At 37.6% G+C, this 19,130-nt stretch overlaps 1 protein-coding gene across 1 annotated transcript in view; it reads right to left on the bottom strand.

Annotated features, from left to right (window-relative positions):
• The window catches only part of MTHFD2L (methylenetetrahydrofolate dehydrogenase (NADP+ dependent) 2 like), a 147,941-nt gene that overhangs the window by 92,023 nt on the left and 36,788 nt on the right, over window positions 1-19,130 (bottom strand). Inside the window, exons 4-5 of the mRNA XM_043448193.1 lie at window positions 10,242-10,394; window positions 9,009-9,116 (exon numbers count right to left, since the gene is read on the bottom strand). Coding sequence (XP_043304128.1) covers window positions 9,009-9,116; window positions 10,242-10,394 — 261 coding nt within the window. The remainder of the gene's footprint in view (window positions 1-9,008; window positions 9,117-10,241; window positions 10,395-19,130) is intronic.

Here is a 19,130-nt window from a genome sequence, read left to right as displayed (position 1 = left end):
CTATCTAGGTTGATCATAGCTTTTCTTCCAAGGAGCAAGCATCTTTTAATTTCATGGCTGCAGTCACCATCTGCAGTGATTTTGGAGCCCCCCAAAATAAAGTCTCTCACTGTTTTTATTGTTTCCCCATCTATTTACCATTAAGTGATTGGACTGGATGCCATGATCTTAGTTTTCTGAATGTTGAGTTTTAAGTCAGCTTTTTCACTCTCCTCTTTCATGTTCATCAAGAGGCTCTTTAGCTCTTCTTTGCTTTCTGCCATAAGGGTGGTGTCATCTGCATATCTGAGGTAATTGATATTTCTTCCAGCAATCCTGATTCCAGCTCGTGCTTCATCCAGCCTGGCATTTCCCATGATGTACTCTGCATGTAAGTTAAGCAGGGTGACAATATACAGCCTTGACGTACTCCTTTCCCGATTTGGAACCAATCTGTTGCTCATGTCTAGTTGTAACTGTTGCTTCTTGACCTGCATACAGATTTCTCAAGAGGAAGGTCAGGTGGTCTGGTATTCCCATCTCTTGAAGCATTTTCCACAGTTTGTTGTGATCCACACAGTCAAAGGCTTAGCATAGTCAATAAAGCAGAAGTAGACATTTTTCTGGAACTCTCTTGCTTTTTCGATGATCCAATGAATGTTGGCAATTTGACCTCTGCCTTTTCTAAATGCAGGTTGAAGATCTGTAAGTTCATGGTTCACATACTGTTGAAGCCTACCTTGGAGAATTTTGAGCGTTACTTTGCTAGTGTGTGAGATGAGTGCAATTGTGCAGTAGTTTGAACATTCTTTGGTATTGCCTTTCTTCGGGATTGGAATGAAACTGACCTTTTCCAGTCCTGTGGCCACTGCTGAGCTTTCCAAAGTTGCTGGCATATTGAGTGCAGCACTTTCACAGCATCATCTTTTAGGATGTGGAGTAGCTAAACTGGAATTCCATCACCTCCACTGGCTTTGTTTGTAGTGATGTTTCCTAAGGCCCACTTGACTTCACATTCCAGGATGTATATAAATATACATATATAGATTTATATTGTTTTAGAGGGAAAAAACAACTTCCAAGGTCAAATACCAAAGACTTGTACCCTCTCAGAGTTTCACAGTGCTCACTATATTAAAGGCTATATTATATTATTATATTCACAGTCAAGATATATGTTTGATTTTGTTTAACCCAGAATTCCCAGACTTACTTGACTAATTTTTGTCCCTTCAAAAAAAAATTAACCAGCAACCAGTGTCAGTCGCCCACTTGTGTCTGACTCTTTGTGACCCCACAGACTGTAGCCTGCTAGGCTCCTCAGTCCATGGAATTCTCCAGGCAAGAATACTGGAGTGGGTTGCCAGGGGATCTTCCCAATCCAGCGAGCGAAACCAGGTCTCCTGCAAACCCATTAATAAAGTGTTTTTTTCTTTAGGTAAGAAATGGATTTATTTAGAGAGAAACACTCCATAGATAGAGTGTGGGCCATCTCAGAAGGTAAGAGCCCCTAAATATGGGGTGGCAAGTTTTTATGGGCTGAGTAATTTCATAGGCAAATGCGTGGGAAAATTATTCCAACTCATTATTGTTCCAATTATTATTCTAATTATTCCCTGATTATTTCAGTTATTCCCTGATTATTTTGGGGGAAGGGACAGGGATTTCTAAGAATTGGGCCATTGCCCACTTTTTGGCCTTTCATGGTTAGCCTCAGAACCATTTAAAATCTTGTGGTACATCAGGGCTTCTAAGACTACAGTTTATGAATAGCTGTGTTAAAACCTTTGTGATACTCATGTTCTACAAATAAAGTGATCTTTTCATTCATTTATTGAACAAAGAATTTTTGGAGAAATATTGTGCTATTAATAGGTTCTGGAAATAAAATGGGAAGATAGAGAAATCTGGTTTTTGCTCTTGTGGAGTTAACAGTCCAGTAAGTATGATGAACACTAATCAATAATGACACAAATAAATTATAATTACAGACTGATAAACATTGTGAAGGAGAAGTTCTTTAGCGTGTCTATAGAGCTGTGTGAGGGAGTGGGATAGATTTTCAGAGAGGCCTGTTTGAGGAAGTTCTATCTGATGTTCTTACTTTATACATATAATAATTGCATGGCATCGACTTGATTTTTTAAAAGATCATCAACTCATCATTTACCATATGGTATGAAGTATTTATTTTGTATAGAGTAAATCTTTTCATCTATATATTTTAGAAATTTTTAATAACTTTAAGTAGTACATATTTTTGTTTTCATCCCTGAGGTGGGATTTTCTTTAGTCTGAAATAAACTGTAGTGACAGAAGGTAGACTATTAAAAACATTCCATTGCAATAGTAACAGAAGATAGACATAAATAGGTATAGCCTTCATGCAGAACTACAGTTAGAAATCATCCATTCCTTAAGCTTTTATTATAGAAAGCTCTTCTCTTTTGCAGCATTTTGCACAATTATGATTAATCATTATTACCTGATTGTTTACTGATTATCTTTCCTACTGAACTGTGATTTATTCACCATCATATTCCACATATTTAGTGAGAAAGAAATCAGCCCCTCTGTAAGAAGGCAATATTACATGTCAGCAGCATGAGAAAAAAAAATGTCTAAACAAAAGGATAAATTTTAAATGTTTTACTGGAAAAATGCTGTGACCTCTTTCCATTAATGCTGTCGTTAACAACTCTCTTCTATTCCCAGTACACTTAGGTCTCCTCCTCCTCCTGATGGTCATGAGGCATTCTCCTCTCCTATGATCTGACTCTTGGGGAAAGAGGAGCCATAAGTTATGCTTATATATAAATGTCTATAATGTCAAAGTATGACGGTGTTAGTGTGTAGTAAGCACCTAGCTACTTCTCTCCCTCTTCCTCCCTTTACAGGGAATTTTTTCCCCTCAGTAAATAGCAATATTTGATTTTAAATCCCTAGCCTGCAGTCTTATTTTCTATAACACAGGCTCATGTTGTTGTTCAGTCACTAAGCTGTGTTTGACTGTTTGGGATCCTGTGGACTCCAGCAGGCCAGGCTCTCCTGTCCTTCATTATCTCTCGTAGTTTGCTCAAGTTCATGTCCATTGAGTCAGTGATGCTGTCTAACCACCGCATCCTCTGCTGCCTTCTTCTCTTTTTGCCTTCAATCCTTCCCAGCATCAGGGTCCTTTCCAAAGAGTTGTATCTTTTCCAATGATGCAAAGGCATCAGGTGGCCAAAGTACTGGAGCTTTGGCTTCAGCATCAGTCCTTCCAATGAGTATTCAGGGTTGATTTCCTTTAGGATTGACAGGTTTGATCTTCTTGCAGTCCAAGAGACTCTAGAGAATCTTCTCCAGTATCACAATCCAAAAAGCATCAATTCTTCAGTGCTCATAGGAGACATTAGTAAACTGTTATTGATCCACTGACTAGTTGCATTATTACATGCCAATCTCGGTGCTAAATTTCAGAGACAGAAAAAGCCCAAGACAAAATATTTGTCATTAAGCAGCTCACGTTTACTATGCATGTGTAGAAAAGGGGAATAGGTAGACAATGAAGATGTGCAGAATTAGTGCTGTGATGGCAGCGTAGATGACGTTTAAGAGTTGGCTTTGGTGCACATCATGAAAGGTGGGCGGAAGGTGAGAGGAAAGCGGGTGAGGGTTGAGAAGCAACGTTCCCTGCATAGGGAACAGGGTATGTAATGGAAAGGCGGCTTGGAAGAGGTGGTGTGTTTGGGGAATAATATGCACTTCTATGAAGCTTCAGCAGAAGGTACCAAAGGGAACCTGATGGGACAAATGGCTGAAAAGGCTGGTGGAGCAGAACACAACATCCTTACAAGTCACGCTTTGAATTATTGGGCTTACAGACATTAGAAAAGGGATGCTTTGTGCTGCTAATTAAAAAAATGCCTGGTGCTCTGAGGTCAGGATGAAAGAGAGAAGATGAAAGGGAAAGAAAAGGATTTGAACTTCATCTTATTTTTTATATAGTGTTTAGTGTTAGTTTCAACAGTTGTAACTAATAGCTCCAGCTGCCTGATGTGAGGATATGTGGTATTTTTTCAAGTACAGTGCTTTTCAGATACTAGCTGGCTGAATTTCAGATACTCTGAAAATGAAACAGTACTCCTACTATTCAACACAGAAAATGAGACTGCAACAAGCATTTGTTCTTTGCTATTGCTTTCCGCTAAACAAACTCAAAGCTATAATTCAGTGAATTTGACTCAATACGGAGGCATCACAAAACATTATATCCCTAATATCTTACCGTGAGCACTTCTACCTTAGGAACAGTGGGATGGGAGGAATAAAGACTATATGCCTGGTGTCCCCCTGCCCCAGTTTGACAATGGTTCATTCCACAGAGGCAGCAAAAGTCCACCTCACTCCCCTAGCAACAAGACCAAGAATCTCAGTCTTGTGACTGAGACTTTGTGATTGCTTTGTGTAACTCCTCTCCCAGGCATTCCTTTTTGGTTCCTCTCTTTGAAACCAGAGGACACCTGGCCCAATCTAGCACTGGGCTGAGCTTAATCACACATGGCACTCATATCACATTGCACTGCCTGGAACATCCACTCCTGTATTACCACCTGAAGGCCCCTCTTGTAAGTGAGAGATAATGCTTCCAAGGTGGCAAAAATGTTCATTTTTCACAACTGGAGCCAATTTTCACAAAGGCAAGGCATTCCACTGACAAAATATCTTGAGGTTTTTCCGTTTAGATAGGATGTCCCTTAAAAAAAAAAAATGTACCTGATGTAAAGAAGTTGCAGCAGATGGGCAGCTTGAGTGCAAAAGCTGAGTATCAGTGAGGAATCCGAGCTCTAAGCAAAATGGTGCCCTGAAGGTGCAGCCCCTCATCTTCTGCAGACAGGGGTGCATGTGCTCAGCTGCTTCCGCCGTGTCCGACTCTTTGCCAGCCCATGGAACGTAGCCCTCCAGGCTCCTCTGTCCATGCGATTCTCCAGGCAAGGATACTAGAATGGGTAGCCATTCTCTTCTCCAGGGGATCTTCCCAATCCAGGGATCGAACCCAGGCTTCTTCTGTCTCCTGCACTGGCAGGCAGGTTCTTTACCACTAGTGCCACCCAAGTCTTTTTCAACACTCTACCACCCTCCACCCTAGTGTTCAATGAGTATATGTACCGAATGCATATTGCACAAATGAAATCAAGAACACCCCTGGGTTCATAGGACTCTAAGCAAAATCTTCCATAATGCTCTCTTAAAATCTCCTAGCACTAATGCCACTGCAATAGTACCACAGCCTCGCTATATGTCTTCTAGTGTGATTATCTTTGGCTTTAAAACACAAATGAATCATTAGGGCTTTGAATCTTTTCTGGCAAAGAAATATAGCATGAGCTGATGCTCAGCATTGTGAGTGTCATCAGAGCAAGGTCTATAGATAGGAATTTGCCCAGTTAATCCTCCTTCATTATCTCCACTAGCTAACAATGCACATGCAGTCACTCCACATAATCACTGCTCTAACAGACATGGACATTTGAAATATTAACTTTCCCACAGATTCCAGATTTTCAGTGAGCAGCTCTCAACAATTCATACTAATCAGATATGTCACCATACTCCTATTAAATGCGCGTGAGATTAAACACCACCCATGTTGTGATGACCAATATCATTTATAATATATTACCTTTTAGATACTGTAATTATAAATGCACCTAGGTGCCACTATAATAAATGCAAATTTAACCACTTGGCATATAAGTAACCAGAACTATATCTAATTCTGCTTTTATTCACTTTTTAACATGCATTCAAGTGAACATATCCTGCAAAACAAAGCACAGAATATTTATAAAGTTAATGTGTTTTATGATATAGGAAAATCTCCTTTTAAATTGCATAAAGAGGAGGGAAATTGACTTTCTTAGACTTAGGTATTTTATAGACAAACAATTCAAAATTGAAATTTATCAAGAAATTAGCATACAATATGTTAATATGTATAAGAAAAAGTACAATATAAAGTATAATTTGGAATATTATAAGTCATGTTTATAAACTTTATAAATTCTACATTTATGCAAATTATTACAACAAAGATTAGATTTCATCCAAATAAAAGCAAACAGAAAACCCACCACAAAAAGAAAATAAAATTTCAAATGGAGGTTAAAAATTCATCATTAACCTTGGATTACGTTAATCTAAACTTTTTCATCTGCATGGCCACAGATTATTGCCTTAAGCATAATAATAGAAATAATAGTAATAGCCATCGTTCACATGTACCAAGGGCTTACTTAACTTACTGTCTCAGGCACTGTGAGTAGTGCTTCACATTCAAATCTAGTTCAGTTTTTATGATAACCCAGCAAAAAAGATACAAATGAGGGAAGTGGAGGCTTGCACAGATTAAATGACTTGTCCAAGGATACAGGGCTTGGTGGGAGAGGGGTCTGACTTCAAACTACCCTCCTAACTGACAGTCAGCCCCCAGCCCCTACTCTGTACACCGTTTCCTTGAATGGCCTTGGGTAAGTTACTGCAGTTTCAAGCTCATTTCCTTTAGCTGCAAAATGTGAATATGAATATATTCCAGAATTATTGAGAACGAAATAGGATAGTTCATGAGAAAGTGCTGTGCAGATAATGAAGTTGCATAATGTTGCTTGATATGCTACTGATGAAATAAGATAATATGTTGAAAATGAAGAAAAACCTGCCAAGTGACTCTCGGTCAAAATCTTCCAACAAAAATGGTATACTTAGGTAAATCTTTCTGATTATTTTACCTTGCTTAACAGAAACTATTAAATAAAGGCAAATATGAATCAATATCATTACCACATCCTAAGAGATACACAGATGAGCACTAACAGACTATGTTAGAAGTGAATAATTAAGCTAGAGATGCATCTACATCATCTCCATCTCTTTGTAGGCTACCATCTACAAAGTTCATACTACCAGATTTGGTCTTCTGAACAGCTCTTCAAAACTAAGACTTTTAAAATAATTAATTAATTAACTTTTGGCTGCGCTGGGTCTTCCTTGCTGCACAGGCTTTCTCTAGTTGTGGTAAGCAGGGGCTACTCTTTGTTGTGGTGCACAGGCTTCTCATTCCAGTGGTTTTTCTTTTTGCAGAGCACAGGCTCTAGGCACGCAGGCTCAGTAATTGTGGGGCACAGGTTTAGTTGCTCCAGGGTACGTGGAATCTTCCTAGACCAGGGATCGAACCCATGTCCCCTGCATTGGCAGGCAAATTCTAAACCACTGGACTACCGGAAAAGTCCAAAACTGAGACTTTTTAAAATTACTTTGAGTCACTATCAGGCCCAAGATAACTTTGATCCTCATACACATTTTGATCTGGTAATATTTAAGTCCTTAATCCCAGGAAGGAAAAACAATATTTAATTCTCGTAATTTATCACTTTGTATAAGTGATTTGTTATCATTGGGCTTGTTTTTCCATTGAGCTTCACGGTTTAAAAAAATATTTCACATGCATTATGTCAACCAAGGTCATAAAATTAGTATAGTTAACCCTTGAACAATATGGAGGTTTAGAACACCGTCTGTGCAGTTGAGAATCCACCTATAACTTTGCAGTCAGCCACTGTATTCATGGTTCCATATTCACTGATTTAACTAGCCACAGATTATATAGTACTGTAGTATGTAAATATTTAGTGAAAAAAATATAAATGGACTTGTGCAGTTCAAACCTGTGCTGTTCAAGAGTCAACTTGAAAGAAAATGTTAGAAAATGTTATAACAGGGAACTGGAATTCACCAAGGTTAATAATGGTAAAAAAAAAAAAAAGTCTTATATCCATGCATTGGTGGTGTATTTTAGTGAGATGGTGTACATGGGTACACAGATAGCTATCAACTGGTGATATTTATGCATCTAGTAAGTATCTAGCCTTTCTACCTTTCTTTTTTTAATATTTTAATTTTTAATTGGAGGATAATTGCTTTACAATGTTGTGTAGGTTTCTGTGGTATAGCAGTGTGAACCCCCCATAAGTACACATAGATTTCCTCCTTCTTGAGCCTCTCTAGCACCATCCCCATCTCACCCTCTAGGTCGTCACAGAGCACGAGGTGAGCTGCCTGCGCCACACAGCAACGTCCCACTGATTACCTGTTTTACACACGTAGTCTATATATTGCAATGCTACTCTCTCAACTTGTCCTACTCTCCTTCCCCTGCTGTGTCCACAAGTGTCCTCTACATCCACATCTATATTCCTGCCCTGCCAATAGGTTCATTACTACTATTTTTCAAGATTCCATATATATGTGTTAATGTATGATATGTGTTTTTCTCTTTCTGACTTCACTCTGCATAATGGCCCTAGGTTTATCCACCTCACTAGAACTGACTAACTGCATTCTTTTTATGGCTAGTAATATTCCATTGTATATATGTACTACAACTTCTTTATCCATTCATCTGTAGATAGACATCTAGGTTGTTTCCATGTCCTAGCTACTGTAAACAGTGTTCCAATGAACATTGGGGTACATGTGTCATTTTTTAATTGTGGTTTTCTCAGGCTATATGCTCAGGAATGGGATTGCTAGGTCACATGATAGTTTTATTCCTCATTTTTAAAGTACTCTCCATATGATTCTCCATAATCTCTATATGTTTAAGGATATGAAGGAAGTACATATAGCCAAAAGAAAAAAATAGGAACAAAGGGACCACATATTTCTAGCAATTCTTTTATACATTATCAAGGCACTCATGTCTTTAGATGGAGCAGGAAGTGGCAACCCACTCTAGTATTCTTGCTGGAAAATGCCATGGACAGAGGAGCCCAGCAGGCTACAGTCCATGGGGGTCACAAAGAATCAGATATGACTGATCAACTGAGCATGCAAGCACACATATCATTAGATGAAGAATAAGGGAAAACTTTATTTGCATTAAGCCCACAAATATGCTAAACCACATTTCCAAACACATTTTTATTTGAAGAGCTTAGGAAGTAAGAAGATTGTATTAATAAGAGCGCATAGAATCTCCAAGCAGCACCTACCTCCTGGCCGCTCGTGTTCTCCATCTGTGTGTAACAGCATGGCAATGGGCATCCCTACATTCTTGGATCTTCCAGCCACAACAACATTTTTTCCAAATGTTTCAATTCCTTAAAATACAGAGTTTGATTTAAATGAAGAATAAACAACAAGAAGCAAAGTAATCATCTGAACAGCCAACTGAAATATTCTTTAAAAACCTCTAATTAAATTTGAATTATTTTGTAAATTGTCTATAATGTTCCAACATTCATTATTTTAAAATATTTATTTTTATACTTTTTGGTTTTGTCACTTTCCCTCTCGTTATATCCTCATTAAAAAAGAAACCACAAACATTTTCAAGGTGTCATTAAATTATTTTAAACATGAAAATTCACATGAAGAGGTAGAAGTGTGAAGACTTAAAATTTATTATTAATCATAAAACAGGCAAGGTACAACAATGTCAAGATTAACTGGCAACCAAACTTTGAGCAAATCTAGGACAAAATGAAGTGGGGAAAAAGTATTTTTCATAAAATTTATGTGGTTTACTTCATAGGAGGGAAGCACTACATGTACGGATTTAGAAAGATCTGAAAGGTAAAGCTTACAGATTTCATACACTTAACCTCTTTGGGGCATAGTTTCTTCATAAGTAAAATGAAAAAATTAGAATTAAAGTTTTATGACTATTAAAATTCTATGAATATAATTCTAGGATCTGCTTTCTCTTGAAAGTTCTCTTTCTCAGTTAGAAAAGAACAGATTGGGATGAGGAGATGCTGCCAGAAATGTAAGTGACAGTGATGGAGGCAGGGGAGCTATCACCTGCCTGCTAGAGGGTCTTTGAGAGCATTATTTTATTTAGAGCACAATTCAAAGGCAAGTGTCTACAATGAAAACCTAGGTCATTAGAGATAGCTCAAATGTTCAGCACATTTTGTTTTTAAAGGTAAGGAGAAACATAACACATTTTGAAAAATATATATCAAAATACCTTAAGTTTATAGTTTTAAAGTAGGGAGATAAATCTATTATTTGGAAAATGCACTCCCTGAAAGCTGATACAGCAGTTACTTGTAACCTGGTACCAGTTCTTCTTTTCTCTTATCTCAGATTATTCTTCAATTTCTATAACTTTATATATTCCTGTAGATTGAAGTTTAATGGCTTATGTTCTGTCACCCTTTCCATCAAGGCAATGCACAAATGCTCACGTGGCACTTAGCACCTATGTCCCATAGACCAACCTGTTCTTCTGATAATTTCCCAAACAGCACTAGCAGTGGCAGGTATGAGGGAATGCTGATCAAGACATAGTCTTCCAATGTTAATAATATGAAATCCATCTACATCTTTTTCAGGGGCTATTCCATTGCATACTGTCCGCTCATCCACATGGTCTGGAAGTAAATAAAATTGATTTAATTTTACAATTGTTATTTATTTGGAAGTCTGAAAAATTATATCTGAGGGCCTTCAGCCAGATCACTTATGGTTCAGCTTCAGTTAAGATATACAATCATTACTCTATTCCTTTTCTTGCCATGAAAATATTAAGTCAAAGTGCTCTTGACCAATAGCTGTAATTAACTTCTGTAAGAGTATATGCAGGTACAGAACCAGAAGTGACTAGCCTGGTAAAAAGGAAAATCTGTAAAATAAAACAATACCAATGAGATCTGGGATGGTCAGATGATAAAGCTTTGCCACGTAAGTTTAGATATTTAACTCTATGTTTTTCCTATACAAAATATTTCCATGAATAAGCTTCTATTGAATATCGCTAGCATTATAGGTTAAAAGGGCTATTAGTGTTAAAAATAACCATAACATCATTAATGCCTAGCCTCCTCCCAGATGACATAAAAGAAAAGCAAATAAAACACACACACACACACACACACACATCATTTCCCTGAAGCATTATTGCACTGAAATCCAAAATATTATTATGGTTTTCTTTATGAAGGGAAAAAAACATAACTTGAGTAATAAATTAACCAAATGAGATATCAGATGCCAATCATCTCATTTTGAAAAGTAGGCTCTTAATATTATTCTGTACGGTGTAGCTTAGGTTACCCTCAACCCAATAATTAACCCACATGCCTAAAATACTAAAATAAAGGTGCATTTTCTATATAAAAGTTTATTTATGCATTATACAATGAATGCCATGTCTACATAATTTTTTAAACATTATCAATGCCTAAGTTCTAGCTGTTTTCAGAGAGTCATGCTTTGTGTCTTTTATCTTTTGTATCCTAAAAGGGACACTATTGCCATCCTACTTTAAATAGCTCCAATTTGCCATTATTAGACTGCCTAAGTCCTTTATATATGTAAAAGTCACAATGACTCATATTCAAATAGAAATTGGGTCTCAGGAATTCTTTCCAATGACTAGTTTGTCACTTTTGATTATTGTATTCATTCTATAATGTCCTAGCAGAGTAAGTCTCCATATGTTTTCTCTGAAGATAAAAGACTATTATATGGGTTCTAGCAAAACAATTTTTAGAATTAAATATTTGAAGACAATATTTACTGTTTGAGGACAAAAACAGTCGTTCCTTTTAAAATCTGGATGGTAGTGATGATGATGACGATGGAGATGATTCATTTCTAGACACCTACTCATGCAGAAGCTTCACGCCATGAATATTTCTTACAAGAAAATCAAAAGTTTTGTAAATAAAAAAGAAATAACTGTAATTTAACTCTCCATTATGAGCTATGACTTAAATTAGTTTATTTCTAAATTCAAAATTGGCTACAGTATATGTGGGCCAATAATATATGAATGGGGGCTTCACTGGGGGCTCAGCGGTAAAGAATCCACCTGCCAATACAAGAGACATGGATTTGATCCCTGGGTGGGGAAGATCGCCTGGAGAAGGAAATGGTAGCTCACTCCAGTGTTCTTGCCTGGGAAATCCCCTGGACAGAGGAGCCGGTGGGCTACAGTCCACGCGGCCACAGAGTCAAACACAACTTCGCAACTAAACTACAACAACAACAAATGTATACATGATAGAAAGAACTCAACAAAGGCTCTTCGTAGATTTTGAGAGCCATCCTCTTACCAAGTAAGTCTGAACTATACTGAATTTGGCCATCTACTGGTCTGTGCCACTTTATTCACTAAAAATTACATGTTGTAGTGAACAGTACATCTCACACAATAGCTGAAATACTCAGGAAAAATGTAAGCATCTGAAAATTTGGGGACAAGCACTAGAAACTGGCAATTATAGACCTGTTCTCTCATGTGCTTCTTAAACTTTTAACTCAGATCATCATTTCTGAACAATTCTGTCTTAATTAAATTTTGTTTAAAAGACAGGTATGTGGACATATAAAAGGTGTGATGTAGAAAACACATGAAAACTGATTTTTAGTGTGGTTATTATTTAATCTAAAGGGAAAAGTTTATGTGAGTAGATTAAAAAATGTTAAGATCATAAAAATCAAAAAGAAAAAATTCATGGAGTTTTATGTAACTCTATATGATCTCAGCAGTAAATGAAATCTCACCTACATCCTTTACCAGGAAAGATGTAACTTTTATTATGTAATCTACAGTATATGAAAATAATATGAGTTAATATATCTCATATTCAAATAATGCTTTCTAATGTACATGTTACCATTATACAGAATTCCCCTTTGGTCTTCATAGTTACCAGGAATGAAGGTAGAAAAGATATTATCCTCATTTTAAAGATGAAGCTCAAAATTCTGAGACTTAGCCGATCTCAAACTACTACTGAGAGGAAAGTCTGGAAATCAAATCTCCATCTCTTTGCCCTAAAACAAGCTTTTCTTTCAGTGTTAGATACAAATCATAAATATTAATCATCTTAAATAACAGTGATAAATTAATAGGAGAAAGGGTCCCTATCCCTTCTAATCAAGACATTTGATAATTCTAAAATATCCCAAGGAAGGCAGTGTTTCTTCTTATTTTGGTTGTTCAGTCATTCAGTCAGGAGACTGTGACTCCAAGGACTGTAGCACGTTAGGCTTCCCTGTCCATCACCAACTCCTGGAGCCTGCTCAAACTCATGTCCATTGAGTTGGTGATGCCATGCAACCATCTCACCCTCTGTTGTCCCCTTCTCCTCCTGCCCTCAATCTTTCCCAGCATCAGATATTTTCTAATAAGTCGGCTCTTTGAATCAGGTGACCAAAGTACTAGAGCTTCAGCTTCAGCATCAGTCCTTCCAATGAATATTTAGGACTGATTTCTTTTAGGATTAACTGGTGTGATATCCTTGCAGTCCAAGGGACTCTCAAGAGTCTTCTCCAACACCACAGTTCAAAAGCATCAATTCTTCAGCGCTCAGCCTTCTTTATGGTCCAATTCTCACAACCATATATGACTATTGGAAAAACCATAGCTTTTACTATATGGACCTTTGTTGGCAAAGTAGTGTCTCTGCTTTTTAACATGCTGTCTAGATTTTTCATTGCTTTTCTTCCAAGGAGCAAGCATCTTTTAATTTCAAGGCTACAGTCACCAACTGCAGTGATTTTGGAGCCCAAGAAAATAGTCTGTCACTGTTTTGTTTCCCCATCTATTTCCCATGAAGAGATGGGACCAGATGCCATGATCTTAGTCTTCAGAATGTTGAATTTCATGCCAGCTTTTTCACTCTCCTCTTTCACCTTCATCAACAGGCTCTTTAGTTCCTCTTTGCTTTGTTTCTTCTAGACCTCCACAGACAACAGTACTCTTGAATTAACTAACATCTTCCTGGAGGCTCAGACAGTAAAGAATCTGCCTGCAATGCAGGAGACCCAGGTTCAATCCCTGGGTCAGGAGGATGCCATGGAGAAGGAAATGGCAACTCACTCCAGTCTTCTTGCCCAGAGAATCCCATGGACAGAGGATCCTGGTGGGTTACAGTCCATGGGGTTGCAGAGTCAGACATGACTGAGCAATTAAATTGTATCTTAACACACTCACAAAAGCATCAAACATTTTACAGCAAATACTACCTTTTGTTAAATGAGTAATAGAAATAAATATATTTCATGATTTTGACTGACTGCTACTGAAGTCCCCTGTCTCATCCCTGTGGCCCATGACTTGAAAAGAATAAACAATCACAAGTTTCAGTAGCACTAATTTTTTTTCCTCATGGTTATAAAACAATTTTGATTCATAGAATACACTGGCAAACAACTAACCAGTTAATATCTTACACAAATGAATGGGAAACTGGCATTATTCACTTTGTATGTGTTTTTCCCATCTATTTAATAATATGAAAAATCATTAAATCACGCCAGGAAAAAAAGTCTTCAATTAAATTCATAATACCACAATAGAACAGTTCAGGGAATGTCCTTGTGGACCATGCTTTAGAACTACAACACTGAATATATATTTCTGTGATTTATTTATAATATGTTTAACTGCCTTTGGACAAAGAACAACAACAAAAAGAAAACAAACAAATTACTGGCTTATTTTCCATCCAAGGATTTTCACCTTACTGTTTAAAAGTACTTTTTCCCACTTTCCCAATGCCTGTTGGATAAGGATAAGCTCATTATTACAGTAAATACATTCTTTAACTTGATTATGTCTTTTGTCCTGTATTTTCCTCCCTCCATATACTCCATCCCTTTTCCTACCATCATTACCATACATCTTTACCTCAGATCATACCAATTTGTGTCCCACTGCCAAGCACTCAGCATTAAGGTTTGCATTTCTGTATTACTGTGCAGGATTATTCTTCCATTAGTAACTTCTTACTCCCTATTCTTTCACATCCTATTTATTCTTCAACATACTGATCCATTACTACCTACTTCCTCATCACAAAGTGAAATGAGACTTTTTTCTCCTCTGGTCTCCACAGAAGCATACTACCAAAAGTTCAGTTAGACAATCATATTAGTTATTTAAGTATCTCTCTTAGCTAGGACTTTGTCTTGGAGGGCACAGTTCAGGCATCAGTTCAGTCACTCAGTCATGTCCGACTCTTTGTGACCCCATGGACTGCAGCACACCAGGCCTCCCTGTCCATCACCAACTACTGGAGTTTACTCAAACTCATATCCATGAGTTGGTGATGGCATCCAACTATTTCACCCTCTGTCATCCCCTTCTCCTGCCTTCAATCTTTCTCAGCATCAGGATTTTGTCCAATGAGTCAGTTCTTTGCATCAGGTGGCCAAAGTATTGGAGTTTCAGTTTCAGCATCAGTCCTTCCAATGAATATTCAGGACTGATTTCCTTTCAGATGGACTGGTTGGATCTCCTTGCAGTCCAAGGGACTCTCAAGAGTCTTCTCCAACACCACGGCTCAAAAGCATCAATTCTTCAGCGCTAAACTTTCTTTATAGACCAACTCTCACATCCACACATGACTACTGGAAAAACCATAGCTTGGACTAGATGGACCTTTGTTGGCAAAGTAATGTCTCTGTTTTTTAATATGCTGTCCAGGTTGGTCATAACTTTTCTTCCAAGGAGCAAGCATCTTTTAATTTCATGGCTACAGTCACCATCTGCAGTGATTTTGGAGCCCAAGAAAATAAAGTCTGTCACTGTTTCCACATCTATTTGCCATGAAGTGATGGAACCAGATGCCATGATCTTAGTTTTCTGAATGTTGAATTTTAAATCAACTTTTTCACTCTTCTCTTTCACTTTCATCAAGAGGCTGTTTAGTTCTTCACTTTCTGCCATAAGAGTGGTGTCATCTGCATATCTGAGGTTATTGATATTTCTCCCGGCAATCTTGATTCCAGCTTGCGCTTCATCCAGCCCGGCATTTCACATGATGTACTCTGCACATAAGTTAAATAAGCAGGGTGACAAAATACAGCCTTGATGTACTCCTTTCCCTATTTGGAACCAGTCTCTTGTTCCACGTCCAGTTCTAACTGTTGCTTCTTGACCTGTATACAGATTTCTCAGGAGGCAGGTCAGGTGGTCTGGTATTCCCATCTCTTTTAGAATTTTCCACAGTTTGTTGTGATTCACACAGTCAAAGGCTTTGGCATAGTTAATAAAGCTGAAGAAGATGTTTTTCTGGAATTCTCTTGCTTTTTCGATGATCCAATGAATGTTGGTCATTTGATCTCTGGTTCCACTGCTTTTTCTAAATCCAGCTTGAACACCTGGAAGTTCAAGGTTCATGTACTGTTGAAGCCTGGCTTGGAGAATTTTGAGCATTATTTTGGTAGCCTGTGAGGTGAGTGCAATTGTGCAGTAGTTTGAACATTCTTTGGCCTTGCCTATCTTTGGGATTGGAATGAAAGCTGACCTCCTCCAGTCCTATGGCCACTGCTGAGCTTTCCAAATTTGCTGGTATATTGAGTGCAGCACTTGCACAGCATCATCTTTCAGGATTTGAAATAGCTCAACTGGAATTCCCTCACCTCCACTAACTTTGTTCATAGTAATGCTTCCTAAGGCTCACTTGACTTCACATTCCAGGATGTCTGGCTCTAGGTGAGTGATCACACCACCTGATTATTTGGGTCATTAAGATCTCTTTTGTATAGTTCTTCTGTGTATTCTTGCCACCTCTTCTTAGTATCTTCTGCTTCTGTTAGGTCCATACCGTTTCTGTCCTTTATTGTGCCCATCTTTGCATGAAATGTTCTCTTGGTATCTGTAACTTTCTTGAAGAGATCTCTAGCCATTTCCATTCTGTTGCTTTCCTCTATTTCTTTGCACTGATCCCTGAGGAAGGCTTTCTTATCTCTCCTTGCTATTCTTTAGAACTCTGCATTCAAATGGGTATATCTTTCCTTTCTCCTTCGTTTTTCGCTTCTCTTCTTTTCACAGCTATTAGTAAGGCCTCCTCAGACAACCATTTTGCCTTTTTGCATTTTTTTTTTCCTGGGGATGGTCTTGATCCCTGTCTCCTGTACAATGTCACAAACCTCCATCCATAGTTCTTCAGGCACACTGTCTATCAGATCTGATCCCTTGAATCTATTTCTCACTTCCACTGTATAATTGTAGGGATTTGATTTAGGTCATACCTGAATGGTATCAAACTGATTTACTCATAGCTTTCTCAGTTGATGGCAATTCCATCCTTCTGTGTTATACAGAAATCATGCTTACTTGCTAGAAAAATCTGAAGTCATTCTGAACACTTTCTTTCACACGGAATATCTAATCAACTGAAAAATCTATTGGTTCTTCCTTCACATCACATATAGCACTTCACTGGTCTCACCGTATCTACTCTATTTCGAGAAGCCATTATTTCTCCTGTGAATTCTTGTAACAGCTAATTCTCTAGCTAACTGTTTCTATATTTGCACCCATATAATCTGTTCTCAAAATAGCAGAGGTTTTATTTTTGAAATGCACATCTGATCACACCACTCTCCTCAAAACCCCGCTCTTCTTGCTAGCCCTCTAACATATCAGGCATCTCCTAGTTTGCTTATCGCTCCTCTGTCTGCCTGGAGGCTTTACCAAAAAACTGTCAATTTGGCTAAATCCTTCTCTTTTTTCAAATCTTTGTTTAAATTCCACATTTTCTGTAAGAGTATTCTGACCACATTATTTCAGCATGAGGCTCCATGTCTAATAATGTTGAAGTTGTTTATATTGGACCAAATTTCTCAGGGAAAACAACTATAGACACTGGAAAAAATATATTAAAAAAGAACTATCAAAGATGTATTGTACCGTACAGAAAATAAAGCCAACATTTTGTAATAACTGTAAATGAAACATAAAATTTGTAAACATTTTTAAAAAACACAACTCTCAAAAAAAAAAAAAAAAAAAAAAAAAAACACAACTCTCTGAAAGCACTGGAGAGTTACTTGAAACAGATTTGGAAGAGAATGGACATCTGAAAGAAATGTCACTGGAAGAGTTTCCTATTTGGGAGGTTTTTCTAGGCAGAATTTGCATAAAAATCTGTGGTCTTCTTTGTTTAAGGAATTAAAGGACAAAGTCTAGGGCTACTACGGAAGCTGGAAATTGAAGGGATATATCCAGGAAAAGAGAAAACCACAGAGGGGAGAGTCAAATTGTGTCTATAATTTCTTCCCCAAACTCTGACTGACCCATGAACAATATCCACAAGAGGCAAACCCCCAGAAGCCCATCTAATGCTAAGAGAACTAAACAGATTGCATCTGTGGCTCAACAAGGGCAAAGCAAAGCCTGAAGTCCTCAATGTGACAGGCATTCACACACACACAAATTCTTACAGCAAACATTATAGTTAATAGTGAAATATAGACTCTTTCCCCAAGATCAGAAGGTGGCAGAAGTGTCCACACCCACCATTTCTAATTCAGTATTTTATTGGAGATCCTAGCTGGTGTAATAAGAGAAGGAAAATTAAAAAAGAAGTCTAAAGATCAGAAAGGATGATGTAAAACTCTCTCACCACAGATGGCTGTTTATATAGAATACTGTAAAGAATATACATGACAACAAAAGAACAAATAAAGTGAATTTAGCAAGATCACAGAATATAAAGTCAATATCCAGAAAAAGAAACAACTAAAATATGAAATTTAAAAAATTTATTTATAATAACTCAGATCAGAAAATACTTAGGAATAAATTTTAAAATTTAGGGCATGATTTTTATAATGAAAACTGCACAATTTTGCTGACAGATGACCTAAATAAATGGAAGGTGTACTGTACTTGGGAGTCCTGGTGGCTCAGATGGTAAAGAATCTGCCTGCAATGCAGGAGACTCAGGTTCCATTCCTGGGTCGGCAAGATCCCCTGGAGAGGGAATGGCTAGCCACTTATAGGTTGAAAAACTCAATAATATTAAGATGTCAGTTCTTCCAATTTGATCTATTGATTCAACGTAATCTCAAACACAATCCTGTGAGGTTTTTTTGTAGAAGTTGACAAACTGATTCTAAAATTTATATGGCTATGCAAAGGACTTAGAACATCCAAAGAAATCTTAAAAACGAACAAAAAAGACTTAGGATACCTGACTTTAAGACTTGCTACAAAGCTACAATAATAAGCACACAGTGGGGCTGGTATGAAAGTGGAAGTGTAGTTGCTCAGTCGTGTCCAGCTCTCTGACCTCATGAACTGTAGCCCACCAGGCTCCTCTGTCCATGGGATTTTCCAGGCAAGAATACTGGAGTGGGTAGCTGGT

The sequence above is a fragment of the Cervus canadensis genome, chromosome 26 (genome assembly GCF_019320065.1).
Source record: "Cervus canadensis isolate Bull #8, Minnesota chromosome 26, ASM1932006v1, whole genome shotgun sequence".
In the NCBI taxonomy this organism is placed as follows: Eukaryota; Metazoa; Chordata; class Mammalia; order Artiodactyla; family Cervidae; genus Cervus; species Cervus canadensis.
This window is presented reverse-complemented; position numbering and strand designations above follow the sequence as displayed.